General features: G+C 47.3%; 1 protein-coding gene across 2 annotated transcripts in view; it reads right to left on the bottom strand.

Moving 5' to 3' along the window:
• TTC27 (tetratricopeptide repeat domain 27) overlaps window positions 1–12,301 on the bottom strand; it is an 880,123-nt gene extending 867,822 nt beyond the window's left edge. Inside the window, exon 1 of one of the 2 annotated variants that reach the window (XM_063917959.1) lies at window positions 12,046–12,301. In XM_063917959.1, coding sequence (XP_063774029.1) covers window positions 12,046–12,055 — 10 coding nt within the window. In that variant the 5' untranslated portion in view covers window positions 12,056–12,301. The remainder of the gene's footprint in view (window positions 1–12,045) is intronic. The other variant, XM_063917958.1, reaches the window with a different exon arrangement.
• Window positions 12,302–17,554: the final 5,253 nt, after the last annotated feature.

Raw genomic sequence — 17,554 nt, 5'->3', positions numbered from 1 at the left:
GGCCGGAGGAAGAGACTGACAGCGTCCGTTCCACAGCCCGCTGTACGCAGCGGAAGCAAAGCACGCCGGAGCCCTGCCATCGGCCTCAACAACGGAAGCGGCCCCCATCTAACAGCCGCTCAGTCATCACTCCGGATAGGGAAAGATAGGGGTAAGATTCACCATACCACGTACTGTAACACTGTGTAACATCTGCTACCCAAATGCTCACTCAAAAGAGTGTAAACATTACTGAAACTAATCAACCCTCTTTTTTTACAGGTGCCACTAGTTATAACATTATCATTTTAACCATTAGTTACAACAATTATTATTTTTACCCTTAGCGCTCTTCTTCTCTTTTTAAACCATTACCTTCTTTATAAGAGCTGCTTATTACAAGCGCAGCATTACTTTTGTTTTATATAGTGTACTGTGGGGTCGATTCAATTCGTCAACAGATGAATAGCGCCGGGAATTAGCTCCCGATGCTATTCAAATCGGCGACTAGTTACCCGCAATTGTCGAAAAAACCGACAAAAGAGCTGCCGCGCGGCCGGCGTGAGGCTGATTCTGTCGGGAATCAGCATCGCTGCGGGTAGTTAAGTCGGAGAATGCCCGTTCTCCCGACAAAACTACCTGTTAGGTCGGGGAGAACGGGCATTCGCCGACTTAACTTTAGCTGAATTGAATAGCTAATTCCCGATGCTATTCATCTGTTGCCGAATTGAATCGACCCCACAGTGAGTGGGGAAGGGAGTGTTGGGGGGATGTATTCGTGTGACCGGTGGTCAGGAGATGGACAATCACATGACCTCCCCCTACATCCCGCACAGTCACTATCCCGACCAACAGGGACTATTCCCATTCGTGGGTGTCCACGACACCCATAGAGTGGGAATAGAAGCCGTGGCGAGCGCAGGGCACCACCGAGCCCTCAGCGCAGCGAGCCCGCAAGGGGCTTGCTACACTCACCCCCCGCCGGGATTCCGCTGCCGGTATGCTTACCACTGGTCAGCCATTCCACACCTGAGTGTTGCTTGAGAGGTAGGCATGCACAGGTCAAATATGGATATTTCACTATGCAAATGGGTATGTACCCAACTCCAAATTACTTCCAAAGTTACAAAGATAATGACCTGCAGTACATTTGTCCATGCACATGTGTTTGCCCTTTTCACTTTGGGAATTGCTCCTGTGCAAATGTCTTATGTTCTCATCTAGTAAATACTCAGGGGTCTATGTACACTAAGAGTAGGTTACTAATATGGTAGCGTGAGCTGCCGATCAACAGATTGTCCGGCCTAGTGTACTAGGTGTGGGGAGTGGGGTGCAGGGTAGTGGCTGTGTGCTTGTGGGGATAGGGGTGCAAGATAGTGTGTGCGGGGAGGGAGGGGGGTGCAGTGCAGGGTAGTGACGGATTATGCAGGGAAGGGAGTTAAGTAGTGTATTGGGTGAGAGGTAAGGGGGGTACACACAGAGATCAGTGCTTAAATTCTAAGCAATCTGACTAGATTGCTTAGAAGTTAAGCACGGATCTCTCCGTGTGTGCCCCCACAGCGATAGCAATGCGCGGCCCCGCGCTTCACTATCGCTGGTGCTAGATCGAGCCTGCATGCAGGCTCAATCTAGCACCTCACTCATTTCACTGTTGGGTGACATGAGCGATTCCCCACCCCCCCACCCCTCACTCAGCACACATCTATGGGGAAATCTCCCTGTGTGTATGGGGCTGTAGTGTACTGTAGGTGGGGCCGGGAGTCGAGATTAGCAGCCGTACTGTAGTGTGTGCAAGGTGAGCGGTGTAAAGTAGCAGCAGTAGTAAAGTGTTTTTTTGTTTTTTTTTTAGTAGTGTAGTGCAGTGGTTTTCCAAACTTTTTTGTATCACCACCTGAGTATCAGAATTTTTTTCACGGCACCGCCAGTCCAAAAGTTTTTTATTTAAAATTTCTGAAAATAATATTAAATTAAGTAAAACTGTTTTTCGAAGGGGTAAATTCAGTTTCAGCACGGATTAAATAGTGCCAGTAGGGGGCTCCTGCAGATAATCAATTTAGCGCTCCGTAAATCAGAGAATGCCGGTTCTCGCAACTTAAACCTGCTGTTTTGTAGGGAGAACCAGCATTCTCTGACATAACTGCCCCGCTGCAATGTTGTTTGCGGTGCGCTGCGGCACAAAACACATTGATGTCCTAGTTGTGTAATCATGTACTATACGATAAGATTTGATCGGCGTCCTCTTAAAACTCCAATCAGGTGCATGCTGTCCTCCTCCTTCAGATGAAATCCTCTATTGCAGCAAGATATGTTAGTTGAAACAACTAAGAAAGGAGAGGGGACAAACCACTTGCTAAACTAGCCAGTTGGAATATAAATGTGTTGGATTGAAAAATTAAACCTATTTACAGCATTTCTAATAGCCTAGTATTAAATTCAAAACAAAAATTTGTAAACTCTCACCCCTTGGGGGATGAGAGAAAAAAAGGGAGAGTTTAAGTCTACAATTGTCGGGAATTCGAACTCTCTCCCCACCTGCGAGTTCATTGAATTGGTCTGACCATTATAACCTATAGGGAGAACAAATTGTCAGGAATTGTATATACATCGCCGACTAAACAGTCACATTGGCGAGAATTTAATTAGTGGGAATTCCAATTGTCGACAAAACTTAAGTAAACTAGTGGAATTGGCAACTAGTCATCGAATTGAATTGACCCCAATGTGTGGAAAAATTTTTATGTGATATAGGTGCAGCGGCACTACCGCTGGCGTGCTCCCCCCTGACTATGACCCTCTGGTACCAGTTTCAACAGTCTGTAACAGTGTGGGTCCTGGAGGAGCAGCGTGCATGCAGCCTCCACAGCAGAAGGAAATGGCATCTTCCCGCCGCCGGTCCTGCTACGGGAGGCCCCGCTCCTTGCAATGGTGCACGGTCCCTCACAAAGATTATACTGGCCACAGTAGTAAAACACGAGAATTGCATTAAACAGGTCACACAAAGCCTTAAAGACAGTGACCAATGCGGGGCAACAGCCCTGAGCCAGTTTGTCCGCGGCAGGCACCGCAGTTCCAGGCCCGTGACCGCCGCGTGACATGCCGCCAAACTGCATTGGGGACCCGCTAACTGGGGCACCGGTGTAACACTCATCGCACCTGGGTCTTCGGCATCTGTTAGAGGGTGGTGGCTAGCTGCTGGCGTGGGCACTCATACTGACGATGAGTGATCAGCACCTCAGGAGCTCAGTGTCCTGTCAGCTGGGATTACAAACCATTAACCCTCAGGAGGTTGGTTCAGTCCCCCCTCTAAGTCCCACAAAGCAGGTAGTCTGTTTACCAAGCAGAGCTACCTGAAAATAATAAACTAAGGGGGTAATTCCAAGTTGATCGCAGCAGGATTTTTGATAGCAATTGGGCAAAACCATGTGCACTGCAGGGGAGGCAGATATAACATGTGCAGAAAGAGTTAGATTTGGGTGGGTTATTTTATTTCTGTGCAGGGTAAATACTGGCTGCTTTATTTTTACACTGCAAATAAGATTGCAGATTGAACACACCACACCCAAATCTAACTAACTCTGCACATGTTATATATGCCTCCCCTGCAGTGCACATGGTTTTGCCCAATTGCTAACAAAAATCCTGCTGCGATCAACTTGGAATTACCCCCTAAATTCAATTTAAATTCAATTTAAAGAGAAATCTCTGGAGCTCCAGAGAAGTGCACCCGGCTCCTCGAGCACATTTTTCTAAACTGAGTCTCTTAGGAGGGGCATAGAGGGGAGGAGCCAGCACACACATACATACTAGAAGCTTTAAAGTGCCAGGCTCCAGTGGATCCGATCTACACCCCTTGGTACTAAAGTACAAGACCCCAGTATCCACAAGGACGTAAGAGAAATATGTATGTTTGTATAGGGTCCTACATGGCTTGATCTGGACCAAACTTGGTACACATACCTTTCATCCAACTTAAAATACTGGCAGGGTTTAAACTAAAAAAAAATCTACACCTTTCTGGGATAGGGCTATATATCTATATCTTATATATAAAATTCATTGCTGTTTGGCTGTCTGTCCAGTTATGCATTCAGACACCCCTGCACCAACTGGGATGAAACCAACGTGAGATGGCCCAGCTGGATCCTGGCCAGGTTTTAGGCGGGTTAGGGTCCTGGTCGGACCACATGGTAAAATGTGCCAGACAGAACTTTGACCACTGGATGGATTTGGATGAAAACTTCACAAAGTGGAAACACTGGATCCCAGAAGACATACTAGGGGTGTGATGTCGGTCTGACCTCCCGTTGGTGTACGCTGGGCATAACTTTGATACAGGGAGCCTATTCTGAGCCTTCCACTGGATGCATTTGGATGAAAACTGTAATGAACTGCAATAACTGACAGAAATGAACGTTATGGTAAGAACTTACCGTTGATAACGTGATTTCTCTTATGTCCACAGGTATCCACAGGATAACATTGGGATATTGTCGAGCGACAGCGAAAATGGCACCAACACGGTCACGAGCTTTCTGGCCTCCCAGGATGCATTGGGGCCTCCACTATATAGTCCCGCCCACTGACTCAGTCAGATCAGTTCTTTCCACAGCGATTATAGGCAGGAACATTAGGTAGAGACCTGTACAGGCGATAAGAACACACATGCACACCCTTCCATACAAGAAGGAAGAGGTTTTTAGTGTTTGTCTAGATCCTCAAATCAGATGCGTCCGGGTGGGATCCCTGTGGATACCTGTGGACATAAGAGAAATCACGTTATCAACGGTAAGTTCTTACCATAACGTTCATTTCTCTGGCTGGGTCCACAGGATTATCCACAGGATAACATTGGGATTCCCAAAGCCATTTTAGTGGTGGGGACGCTCCTGATTGCACAGGAGGACCTTTCGCCCGAAGTCTGCGTCATGAGAGGCAAAAGTATCCAAGGCATAATGTCTGATGAATGTGTTTATGGAAGACCATGTGGCTGCCTTACATATCTGTTCTGCTGATGCACCCTGCTGTGCTGCCCAAAAAGGACCTACCTTACGTGTAGAGTGTGCAGAGACATTAGCCGGAATAGGGAGATCTGCATGAGAATAAGCTTCAGATATTACCATTCGGAGCCATCTCGCCAGCGTCTGTTTACTAGCAGGCCAATCTCTCCTATGGAATCCGTAGAGGATGAAGAGGGAATCTGTTTTCCTGATGGCACTAGTACAATCTATGTAGATTTTTAAAGACCGGACCACGTCCAGTGACGCTTCTCCCGCAGATAGTCCCGATACCTGAAAAGCTGGGACTACAATCTCTTCATTCAGGTGAAACTTTGACACCACCTTTGGAAGATAACTAGATCTCGTTCTGAGAACTGCTCTGTCTGGAAAAAAAAACTTAGGAAAGGAGACTTACATGATAATGCTCCTAAATCTGACACTCTTCTGGCTGACGGCATTGCCAGTAAAAAAAGAACTTTAACCGTTAACCACTTAAGATCTGCTCTCTCAAGTGGTTCAAACAAAGGACCCTGGAGAAATTTAAGAATTAAATTCAAATCCCAGGGAGCTGCAGGAGGAACAAATGGAGGTTGAATATGTACTACTCCTTGGAAAAAAGTACGTACATCCTGTAGGTCAGCAATCTTCTGCTGAAACCATACAGTCAACGCTGAGACTTGCACCCTCAAGGAAGCAACCTTCAACCCCTTATCCAATCCTGCCTGCAGAAAATCCCAAATTCTAGATACTTTAAAGGCTCTTGGATTGTAATTTTTTCCAGAACACCAATGAATATAGGCTTGCCATATTCTATGATATACACGGGCCGAAGAAGGCTTACTTGCTCTAAGCATGGTTTGGATTACTTGCTTTGAAAATCCTTTAGCCTCTAAGATAGAGGTTTCAACAGCCACGCCGTCAAAGACAGGCGATCCAGATGACTGTGACAACAAGGACCCTGCATTAACAGATCTGAACGTTGAGGGAGCAGTATCGGTGCTTCCACGGACATTCTCCACAGATCTGTGTACCAATGCCTTCTTGGCCAAGCTGGAGCTATTAGAATGATTGCTCCTTTTGCCTGTTTTATCTTTCTCACTACTCTGGGTAACAGAGATATTGGAGGGAACAGATATGCCAGCTGAAACCTCCATTCTACTGACAGTGCGTCTACCAGGACTGCTCCTGGGTCCCTTGTTCTTGATCCGTACCTCGAAACTTTGTTGTTTAGACGAGACGCCATAAGGTCTATCTCCGGTAGACCCCATCTGTTCACCAGTGTTTGAAACACTTCTGGGTGTAGTGCCCATTCGGTTTCCTGAATGGTGTGCCGACTGAGAAAATCCGCTTCCCAATTTAGTACACCCGGGACAAATACTGCTGACAATGCTGGGAGATGGAGTTCTGCCCACTTTAGAATGGGAGTTACTTCCTCCATCAGACTCTTGCTGTGAGTCCCTCCTTGATGATTTAGGTATGCTACTGCCGTCGCATTGTCTGAGCGGATCTGGACTGGTCTTCCTTGTAGATTGTCCTTTGCCTGAACTAGGGCCAAGTAAATGGCTCTTATTTCTAACAGATTTATCGGCAGGCGACATTCCCTTGCGGTCCATTTTCCCTGGAACCATAGGCTTCCGAGTACCACCCCCCAACCTTGCAGGCTGGCATCTGTCGTCAGGACTTGCCACTCTTTTATCCAAAAGGGTCTCCCCTTGTTTAAATGGTCTGTCTGTAGCCACCATGCTAGAGACCTTTTTACATTTACTGGAATCTTTATCATCTGCTTCTTTATTGTTTGATGATTTCCGTTCCATTTTGTCAAAATAAGATGCTGCAATGGTCTGGAGTGGAATTGCGCATATTCCACCATGTCGAACGTTGATACCATCAGACCCAACAGTCGCATTGCTGCATGGACTGACATTGTCTGGGCTTGCAACGCTTCCTGAGCCATGACCTGCACCTTGACTATTTTCTTCTCTGGTAAGAGAACTCTCTGTAGGTCTGAATCCAATATGGCTCCCAAATGAACCATCCGCTGTGATGGATTCAGGGACGACTTCTCCCAATTTATGAGCCACCCGTGTCTCTGTAAACAAACTATCGTCTGTTGGAGATGGCTCAACAGTAAATCTTGCGACTGTGCTAAGATTAATAGGTCGTCTAGGTATGGGAATATCCTTATCCCTTGTTTGCGCAGACAAGCTGCCATAACCACCATGATCTTGGTAAAAACACCCTGGGTGCTGTAGCTAGCCCGAAGGGCAGAGCTTGGAACTGGAAGTGTTCCTTGAGGATGGCAAACCTGAGGTAACACTGATGTGATAGTGCTATAGGCACATGTAGGTAAGCATCCCGCACATCCAGAGATACCATATAGTCTCCCGGTTCCATAGCCAACATTATGGAGCGTAACGTCTCCATGTGGAGCTTCGGGATCCATATGTAATTGTTCAACATCTTCAGATTTAGAATTGGTCGATATGACCCATTTGGTTTCTGGATTAGAAACAGATTGGAGTAATACCCCTGTCCCTTTTGTGATGGAGGTACTGGGACAATCACACCTGACTGCAGTAATTTTTGGACTGCTTCTTGCAGGGCATTGGCCTTCGACTCTATACGAGACGGGCTGGTGCAAAAAAATCTTTGAGGAGGCTGCCTCCTGAATGGGTACCCATACCCCTGAGATACTACCTTCTGCACCCAGGCATCTGTTGTTGACTGTTGCCATGTGTGTGCAAATTGCAGGAGTCGGCCCCCAACCCTGGAATCCTCCAGGCGGAGGCCCGTCTCTTCAGGCTGAGGGCTTTTGTTCAGGTTTGGAAGCTGGCTTTTTGCTAGCCCACTGCTTCTTACCCCTGGATTTAAACTGGGGTTGTTTAGGCTCCTCTTTACCTTTCGCTTTGCTTTGCCAGCGAAATGAGCGACATTTTAAACCCTTGGACTTAGGGTTGTAGGTAGCCGGAAATCTGACCTTCTTCGATTCAGCCTCTGACTCTAGGATATCCGATAAAGGTTTTCCAAATAATATATTACCCATGAAAGGCAATGCTTCCAATTCCTTCTTGGACTCCGCATCTGCCTTCCAGGTCCGTAGCCAGACTGCTCTGCGAGCGACTACTGCCAGGGCTGAAGCTTTAGAAGCAACAGTGCCTACATCAATGGCTGCTTCTTCTAAATACTGGGCAGATTGTCTTAAACGGCAAAGACGATCCTCTTGCTCCCTAGTAGGAGAGGGGATGTCATTCTCTAGTTCCTCTATCCATTCGCCCATTGCCTTTGCTACCCAGGCCGAAGCCATAGCAGGTCTTACCACTGCACCCACAAGAGAAAAAATATTTTTCAATAGGCTCTCTACCCTCCTGTCTGTGACATCATTCAAAGAGGTAGATGACAGTGGCAAAGCAGATTTGTGCACGAGTCGCAGAACATGTGCATCTACTTTTTGAGGAACTTCTCTCTTCGAACAATCTCCAGCAGGAAATGGATAATAAGAATCCCATCTCCTAGGAATCTTATACTTTTTACCGGGCGATGCCCAAGACTCATCCATCATTTCCGTCAAAACTCCTCTGACGCTGGAAATTCAGCTTTCACTGACTTTGTTCGTTTGAATACAGGTGCTTTTGCTTTTAACGCTGTCTTGGCTGGTTCCAGAGAAAGCACAGCCTTTACTGCATTAATGAGTTCAGCTACATCATCTGAACTAAAGCTCTGCGACTGATCATCATACGGAGTTGAATCTATTGTTTCCGCATCATCATCCGATGTATCCTCTTGTGTAGTCTGCCATACAGACGTATCTGTCTTAGTCTTACCTACCCCTTGGTTGCTTGTAGAGGCTACTGGAACCAAACCATAGGAAGGGAGCTGCATGTATGGGTTCATAGTGTAACCTAACCCTTGAGGTGGTGCTACTGGAGCTAACCTGTCCGCTATTGAAGACAGAGTCTTTGCGAACATATTCCATGGTGGCTCTACTGGAGGTTGAACTAACTCCTGTTTTTTACTTCGCTGAAAAGCGAAACAGTTTGCACACAAACCCTCATAAGTGACCAATTGAATCATATCAATTACCCCTGACTTACAAGATAAGCATGTTAGGGCTGTAGGAGTGCTTGACAAATTCTCCTCATCACTTTTGCCGCTCACAGACATTTTTTCTGATATTGACTACACAATTTTGTGACTGAACCACACCCTATAATCAGTATATAGAGGTGAAATCAATCTGACCACAGTGCACCTGATTTGAGGGTCAGAACAGGACTGACATTACACAGAAAAGTCAGCACACATACTAGCAGTCAGTCACATGTTAAAGCATTAGACATTGTCATATGAGAATACAACCTCCATAATAACTTATACATAAGTAGGAAATTTGTACTTCTGTTTAACTGGTTCTTTTTCAACATAACATGCAGAAAACACAGTAATATACAGGTCTCATATGCAATAGGTACTAAAAATTAACAGTGCACACTAAGAAGTAGAAGGAATTTTTAGTACTGTATACCCTGCCTCCAGGGAGCGGGATACAGGGAGACTCACCACACTTCCATATCCAAGCAAAGACGCTCGAAAGACGCTGAGTGGATTCAGACGCTACTGGTGTACACTGCCGCTCTTGGTAACTGATAACGGACACGGACGCTCACCAACGGACACGGACGCTGAGCGACTCCACGTGCATGCAGACACTAAAGGCCTGTGACTCGGTCTGGGCGGGTTTATATCCAGTGTACACAACCGCAGCGTCTAAGCTGCGACCGAGTACCCTCGTGGTAGCGTCTGAGCCGGAAGTGAGGTCATTCAGTTCATGAAACGAGAGACCCGCGGGAACTGGCCATGAACTCGGAGGAGGGACGGCCAGGAGAGCGTCTGAAACCCCCTGTTGACTTAAACTCCCAGGATCGCGGCCTCACCTAGTCCTGGCGCCAATGATCCCCGGAGCGTAGCGCTGTCACACTCGAGATGTTCGGCGCATCAACACGCTGTTTGTAGTCTCCACCAAATCAGCGTAGCTGTGTCCTGACCCCTCTAGTAAGAGGAAGTCCATATACTCACTGTCTCCCCATGCTCCGGCCACAGCCTGGTAACGTCTGCTGGACCTGCTAGAACATCCGACACAGACGCCCGTCGAGACAGCACTGTACCGCGAAGGTAAGCGTTGTTGCGACCCGGTGGGGAGTTGCTGGAGCGACTCTTTCTAATACACGTTTAAGACGCTGTTAAGAGAAGTCGCTCAAACAAAAACAGTAAGTCTATAAAAATAAAGTAATGAAAACTTGAGGCTGCTTTCACAGCAGCCCTGTGACCATGCGGCTTCCTGCCGCACCAAGCAAAAAACTGATCTGACTGAGTCAGTGGGCGGGACTATATAGTGGAGGCCCCAATGCATCCTGGGAGGCCAGAAAGCTTGTGACCGTGTTGGTGCCATTTTCGCTGTCGCTCGACAATATCCCAATGTTATCCTGTGGATAATCCTGTGGACCCAGCCAGAGAAATTACCATAATTCAATGACCTAAAATAACTGATTGAAATAGCCATAAATCAATGGACGTGGAAAGACAAAATGTGTACACAAAAGCCTTGGAAAAGCAACATTGATAACAAAAGGAAAACTTTAAACCCATCGTGCAATGTAAAAGTAATTTTAAAACTGGACAGAAAGGAAAGATGGAGATCATGGCTATTGGCGACACCCCAAAAACAAAAACACTGGGCAGCCACCTCATGGGTGTGTTGAAAGAGCTACCAATTATTTTTACTATATTGACATTTACAGCCAACTCATTGATAAGTAGAAAATTTAAACCCAGGAACTGTGGTTACATCAGCTAGTATTAAGTAAAACGGTCTATCCAGTTCACTAATATCACAGTTTAATAAGAAAAGTGCAAATTGGCAGAACTGCTTTCTCATATACCCCTTTCACACGGCAGCTTATACCCGGTATTTTGCCATTTTAACTGGCTTCCTAAACGGGTCAAGCTGCGATGTGAAAGGGTCCCCTTCAATTTACCGTTTTCAAAATACCGGTATTTTGAAACGGTAAAAAAGAAGGGTCCTACCCGTTTCAGTCCCATTTCACTGTGCAGTGTGAAAGGGTCTGAAACGGTATTTGCAAGCCCCAGCAGGTCATAGGCTGTCTCCATGTGTGATGTCAGCAGCCACAACCAGGAAACAGCTTGGAAAACACAGGAGACACATGTGAGAGTGGCTTTATAAACGTTTAGACTGCAAAGCCATTATAAAATGTCTAATTGGAGTGATGAAGAGGTGAGGGAGCTGCTTTAGGATCAGAGGGGATGAGGAAATCTGCTGCCAAATTACTGGGACAGTCAAGGATACCCTCATATATAAAAACATAGCAAAAATGCTTCAAGCTGCTGGGTTCCATCGTACGACTATCCAAATTATTAATAATGAATTAATTAATAATTATTAATAATGTGTGGGCCAGAAAAGTCCATTTATAATGACAACCACGGTTTTCTATGGGTGAAACGGGTTCAGTGTGAAAGGTACCAAAACGGTAATGAAATGGTAATTTACTGGTTACAACATGAGATGTGAAAGGGGTTTAACTGCTCAGACCCGTTTTAAGAACCGTTTCAAATACCATTTCAAAAGCAGGTTTTGCGATGTGAAAGCAGCAATATTCTTGTTAAGGGATGTACAGTAAACTATGAAGTAACAAAAGTATAATTTTATAACTCTGCAAAACAACGCAGTTGGCATTAAGATATGCCAATCCAAACATATAGAACATATCCCTAAATCTAACATAAAATGTGCGTATAAACAAATTACATTCTGACTGATGTAACCTGTGCGTTACAGCTATGGAGAGAAGAGCAGGTTAATAGTAAAGGTAGCTAGAGTTACTGTTGTAAAATAGGGGATAAAAAAACAACTACAGTGAGTGAACATGAGATTGGCCCGTGAAACTGATCTATGGATGGGACTGTGCTAGTACGGTTGGCAGTAGGGATGAATGTGCAGAGATCTGCCTTGTAGGTGTGAATGTGATTAGCAGCTTGACAGCCCAGCTCTCACCTGTACCCATGTGCGGCTTTCCTGCATCAGTGCGCTGCCATGACAGTTGTCCGGAGCATGCTGGGAGGAACAGTCATGTGACAGTCAGGAGGCGAGGCTGCGGCTGCTGAGGCGCAGCACTGTGAGTAACGGTAGTGTGCTGCTGGCTCCCGTGTGTGGCATTACATTGCTGGAGCCAGGTCCGGCGTGTGCGCTCTGTGCGGCACGTTGTACAGCATGTGTGGTGTCAGGCGGCGTGTGTGCTGTGTGCTCTGAGACTACAAGTCCCGGCATACACCGGCAGTGAGTAGCTGGCTCCTGCGGCGTCACAACAGCTGGAGTTTCCCATCTCATCAGCAGGCATTGGTGTCTGTTAGTTCTAATCTAGATAATTCAAGTAACTGGCTCATGATGCTTTAAATCTACAACTGATGGGGTAAAGACGTAAGACTATTAATTCAGAACACAAAATGGTTGCATCTACTATATGGAAATGTCCACTAAAACTAGTAGCCTGGCGCTAAGGCCAGGGCCGTCTTTTCGTATGGGCTCAATGGGCACTTGCCCAAGGGCCCCAGGAGTCTAAGGGTCCTAGGCTGATAGCTGAGGGTCTCCTCTTTCCATGGGTACCAGATTTTTGAAAATCGACCCTGGGGAACCGAAAATATCTGACTTCAAAGCAGTGGCCCCCATCCAAGACTGTTAATTGCTCTTCCCAGCCAGATATCTTGGGTTCTGCCTGACTTATAGGCCCTACACACTGGCCGATTTTTGGAAAGATATGAACGATCTCGTTCATAAATGAACGAGAACTCGTTCATATCTTTCAGTGTGGAGGCTCCAGCGATGAACGATGCGCGTCCCCGCGCTCGTTCATTGCTGGTCTCACGTCGGCTGTGCATGCAGGCCAATATGGACGATCTCGTCCATATTTGCCTGCACTTCAATGCAGCCGCGTGACGGGGGGAGTGAAGAAACTTCACTCCCCCCGTCACTGCCCCCCCCCGCCGCCGGGTCGCTCGTCGGCCGTATCCGCCGTCGGGCAGCTCGGCGGCGGATCGGCTAGTGTATAGGGCCCCTGCGACTTTTTCTGAGGATATTTTTCAAAAGATGGGACTCCTTGTCTCTACTGTGCCCAGAACCGGAGATATAAGCCTTCAAGCAGCTGGTCCCTGCTCCAGCTCCACACATCTGGTTTGCAGTTTTATTTCTCTTACGTCCTAGAGGATGCTGGGGACTCCAAAAGGACCATGGGGTATAGACGGGATCCGCAGGAGCTTGGGCACACTTAAAAGACTTAATCCCCAGTTAGACTTTGTGCCCAGGAGTGACTGGATGCACACTAGGGGAGCTCTCCTGAGTTTCTCTAGAAAAGACTAAATGTTAGGTTTTTTATTTTCAGGGAGACCTGCTGGCTACAGGCTCCCTGCAGCGTGGGAGTGAGGGGAGAGGAGCAGACCTACTTCTTCTTAGTTAAGGGCTCTGCTTCTCGGCTACTGGACACCATTAGCTCCGGAGGGTTTGATCATTTGGTGCGCCTAGCTGCTTGTTCCCGGAGCCGCGCCGTCACCCCCTCACAGAAGCCAGAAGAAAGAAGTCGGGTAGTATGAGTAGATCAGAAGACTTCAGGACGGCAGAAGACTTCAGTAACGGAAGGTACAGCACAGCGGTAACGCTGTGCTCCATGCTCCCACACACATCACCAACGGTATTTACTGGGTGCTGGGGGGGGGGGGGGGGCGCCCTGGGCAGCATGTTACTGGAGTTTTGGGGCTGGCAGAGAGCTTTTCGGACGGTTCGGTCAGACCAATTCTAAATCTAAAATCCCTCAATCCATACTTGAAAGTTTTCAAGTTCAAGATGGAATCCCTTCGAGCGGTAATTGCCAGCCTGGAAGGGGGGATTTTATGGTGTCAGTCGACATAAAGGATGCCTACTTACATGTCCCGATATATCCTTCGCATCAGGCCTTCCTCAGGTTTGCGATACAGGATTCTCATTACCAATTTCAGACGTTGCCGTTTGGGCTCTCCACGGCTCCGAGGATTTTCACCAAAGTCATGGCGGAAATGATGGTTCTCCTTCGCAAACAAGGGGTTACAATTATCCCGTACTTGGACGATCTCCTGATAAAGGCGAGGTCCAAGGAACGGTTGCTGAGAAGTGTAGATTTGTCACTGTTGGTTCTGCGACAGCACGGTTGGGTACTCAATTTGCCAAAATCTCAGTTGATTCCGACCACTCGGCTGCCTTTTCTGGGCATGATTCTGGATACGGATTTACAGAAAGTATTTCTTCCAGAAGAAAAGGCTCTGGAACTGCAGGCGATGGTCAGGGAACTTCTGAGGCCGACGAGTGTGTCAATCCATCACTGTACTCGGGTTCTGGGGAAGATGGTTGCGGCGTACGAATCCATTCCATTTGGCAGGTTTCATGCCCGGGTGTTTCAGTGGGACTTGTTGAGCAAATGGTCCGGGTCTCACCTGCACATGCACCGAAAGATAAGTCTATCTCCCAGAGCCAGAATTTCTCTCCTGTGGTGGCTACAAGATCATCACCTCCTAGGGGGACGCCATTTCGGTATCCAGGATTTTGTGCTTCTAACAACAGATGCAAGTCTCCGGGGCTGGGGCGCAGTCACCCAAGGAAGAAACTTCCAGGGGAAATGGTGGCTCCAGGAAGCCTGTCTCCACATAAATGTTCTCGAGTTAAGAGCCAATTACAACGGCCTGCTGCAAGGAAGAAGCCTTCTTCAGGGTCGACCTGTTCTGGTGCAATCAGACAACATCAAAGCGGTGGCGCATATAAACCGTCAAGGCAGAACAAGGAGCAGAGCGGCAATGGCGGAGGCCACAAGAATCCTTCGCTGGGCGGAACAACACGTGAGCGCCCTGTCAGCAGTCTTCCTACCGGGAGTGGACAACTGGGAAGCAGATTTCCTCAGCAGACACGATCTCCATCCGGGAGAGTGGGCTCTTCACCAAGAGGTATTTACAGAGGTGACAAAACGCTGGGGAATTCCGTTGATCGACATGATGGCGTCTCGTCTCAACAAGAAGCTCCCGAGGTATTGTTCCAGGTCAAGGGACCCCCAAGCCAGTGCAGTGGACGCCCTGGTGTCTCCGTGGGTTTTCCAGTTGGTGTATGTGTTCCCTCCACTTCCTCTCATTCCAAAGGTACTGGGGATCATTCGACGAGCAAGGGTTCAGGCGATTCTCGTCGTTCCAGATTGGCCAAGAAGGGCCTGGTACCCGGATCTTCAGGAATTACTGGTGGAAGATTTGGCCGCTTCCTCTAAGAGAGGACCTGTTGTTGCAGGGTCCATGCGTGTTTCCAGACTTACCGCGGCTGCGTTTGACGGCATGGAGGTTGAGCGCCAGATCTTCGCTCGTAAGGGTATTCCCAGGGAGGTCATTCCAACTCTCATTAAGGCTAGGAAGGAGGTTACGGCGAAGCATTATCACCGTATTTGGAGAAAGTATGTTTCCTGGTGTGAGTCTAAAATGGCTCCTGCGGAAGATTTTCACTTGGGTCGCTTTCTCCACTTTTTACAGGCGGGAGTAGATGCAGGCCTGAAATTGGGTTCCATCAAAGTGCAGATTTCAGCTTTGTCTATTTTTTTTCAAAAAGAGTTAGCTGTCCTCCCAGAGGTTCAGACTTTTGTGAAAGGAGTAATGCATATCAATCCTCCGTTTGTGCCTCCTGTAGCGCCATGGGACCTTGATGTAGTCTTACAGTTTCTCATGTCTTCCTGGTTTGAACCTTTGCATAAGGTTGAGTTGAAATTTCTCACTTGGAAGGTAGTTATGCTATTGGCACTGGCGTCTGCCAGGCGGTTGTCAGAGTTGGCGGCCTTATCTCATAAGAGCCCGTACTTGATTTTTCATTCGGATAGGGCGGTATTGAGGACTCGTCAACAATTTCTGCCGAAGGTGGTTTCTTCATTTCACATTAACCAACCTATTGTGGTCCCGGTGGCTACGGAAGGGACCACAATAGAGGATGCTGGGCGACCCGTCCCAGTGCGGACTATTACTTGCAGTGTTTTCTTGCTGGTTAAATTAGTTTATACACGGGATGTGTATTTCTTGTTTCAGCTTGTTGCTGTTGTTGATTCATACTGTTATCTGGTTTAAAGTTACTCCTGTTGTACGGTATGTTTGTGATGTGGGCTGGTATGTTTGTAGCCCTTAGTTTAAACAAAAATCTTTTCCTCGAAATGTCCGTCTCTCCTGGGCACAGTTCCTATAACTGGGGTCTGGAGGAGGGGCATAGAGGGAGGAGCCAGTTCACACCCAGATTAAGTCTTTTAAGTGTGCCCAAGCTCCTGCGGATCCCGTCTATACCCCATGGTCCTTTTGGAGTCCCCAGCATCCTCTACGGACTAGGAGAAAAGGATTTACCGGTAAGTACCAAAATCCTATTTTTTTCGCCGGTGGATTGCTCTCGCTCCTGAACTCTGATCCCCAAGTCCCCAGTACGTACTGAAAGGTGGGACTCTCTAGTTTGTTTTTTTTATCACATTCAAAGCTAAGAAATTTATTTCCAGAAACTGGAGATATCTGCAGTCAAACAAGCTGCCCTCCCACTGGAAAATGATGAATATTAAGCCCACTCCACTATCCACCCCTCCCCTGCATATTACACACACTCTACCACCCTGAAAGTCATGTACCGGGGCACCTTCTTTCATCCCAATGCCTCTTCTACAGTTTAGTGTTCTCCCTCCCTCCAGGTCCTACATGCTGAGCGGAAGATAGAACACCTCCTACCGAACGCAGGACATCAGACCTGCTGCTGATAGCACCCCCCAAACCTACCGCTGGAGGATGGGTAGGGGGCCCAGTGCATTGCTGTGCCCAGGGGCCTATACTGCTGTTAAGACGGCCCTGGCTAAGGCTGGAGTGAGACAACAAAATTGCCCCTGGCACTTAAAGCACACAACGCAAGTGTACCTGAACTGTTTGCATGGCGGCTACCCTAAACATGCGAGGGCTTTGCTGTTTAGCGAAGCACTTGTATTTTAGCGGGAAGACAGGACCCAGCATGCGGGACAGATGGCATTGCCCTGTGCTGGGCGGCCCCCCGCATGCTAATGAAATTATGTAGTTTTTCGAATTTTCACAAAAGTACAGTCTGATCTCTTTGTAGTGGTATGCAGTGGCGGATCTAGACTTAACTTTTAGGGGGGGGCGGTTTAAGAATTATGACTCCTCCCCCTAATCCTAGCTCCTCCCACTTAGAAATGCCCCTCCCATCCGCTTCTAAAATTTCCTATTGTTGCCATTAGTAAAAAAATGTTGCCAGGTACTGGAGAGAACCCTTATAGCAAAATTAGCCGAAATTCACATTATAGCACACATAATGAGCCAAAAGTCACATTATAGCACACAGAATGAGCCGAAATTCACATTATAGCTCACAGAATGAGGCGAAATTCACATTATAGCACATAGAATGAGCCAAAATTCACATTATAGCACACTGAATGAGCCAAAATTCACATTATAGCACGCAGAATGAGCCAAAA

The sequence above is a fragment of the Pseudophryne corroboree genome, chromosome 4 (assembly GCF_028390025.1).
Source record: "Pseudophryne corroboree isolate aPseCor3 chromosome 4, aPseCor3.hap2, whole genome shotgun sequence".
NCBI classification, from domain to species: Eukaryota; Metazoa; Chordata; class Amphibia; order Anura; family Myobatrachidae; genus Pseudophryne; species Pseudophryne corroboree.
This window is presented reverse-complemented; position numbering and strand designations above follow the sequence as displayed.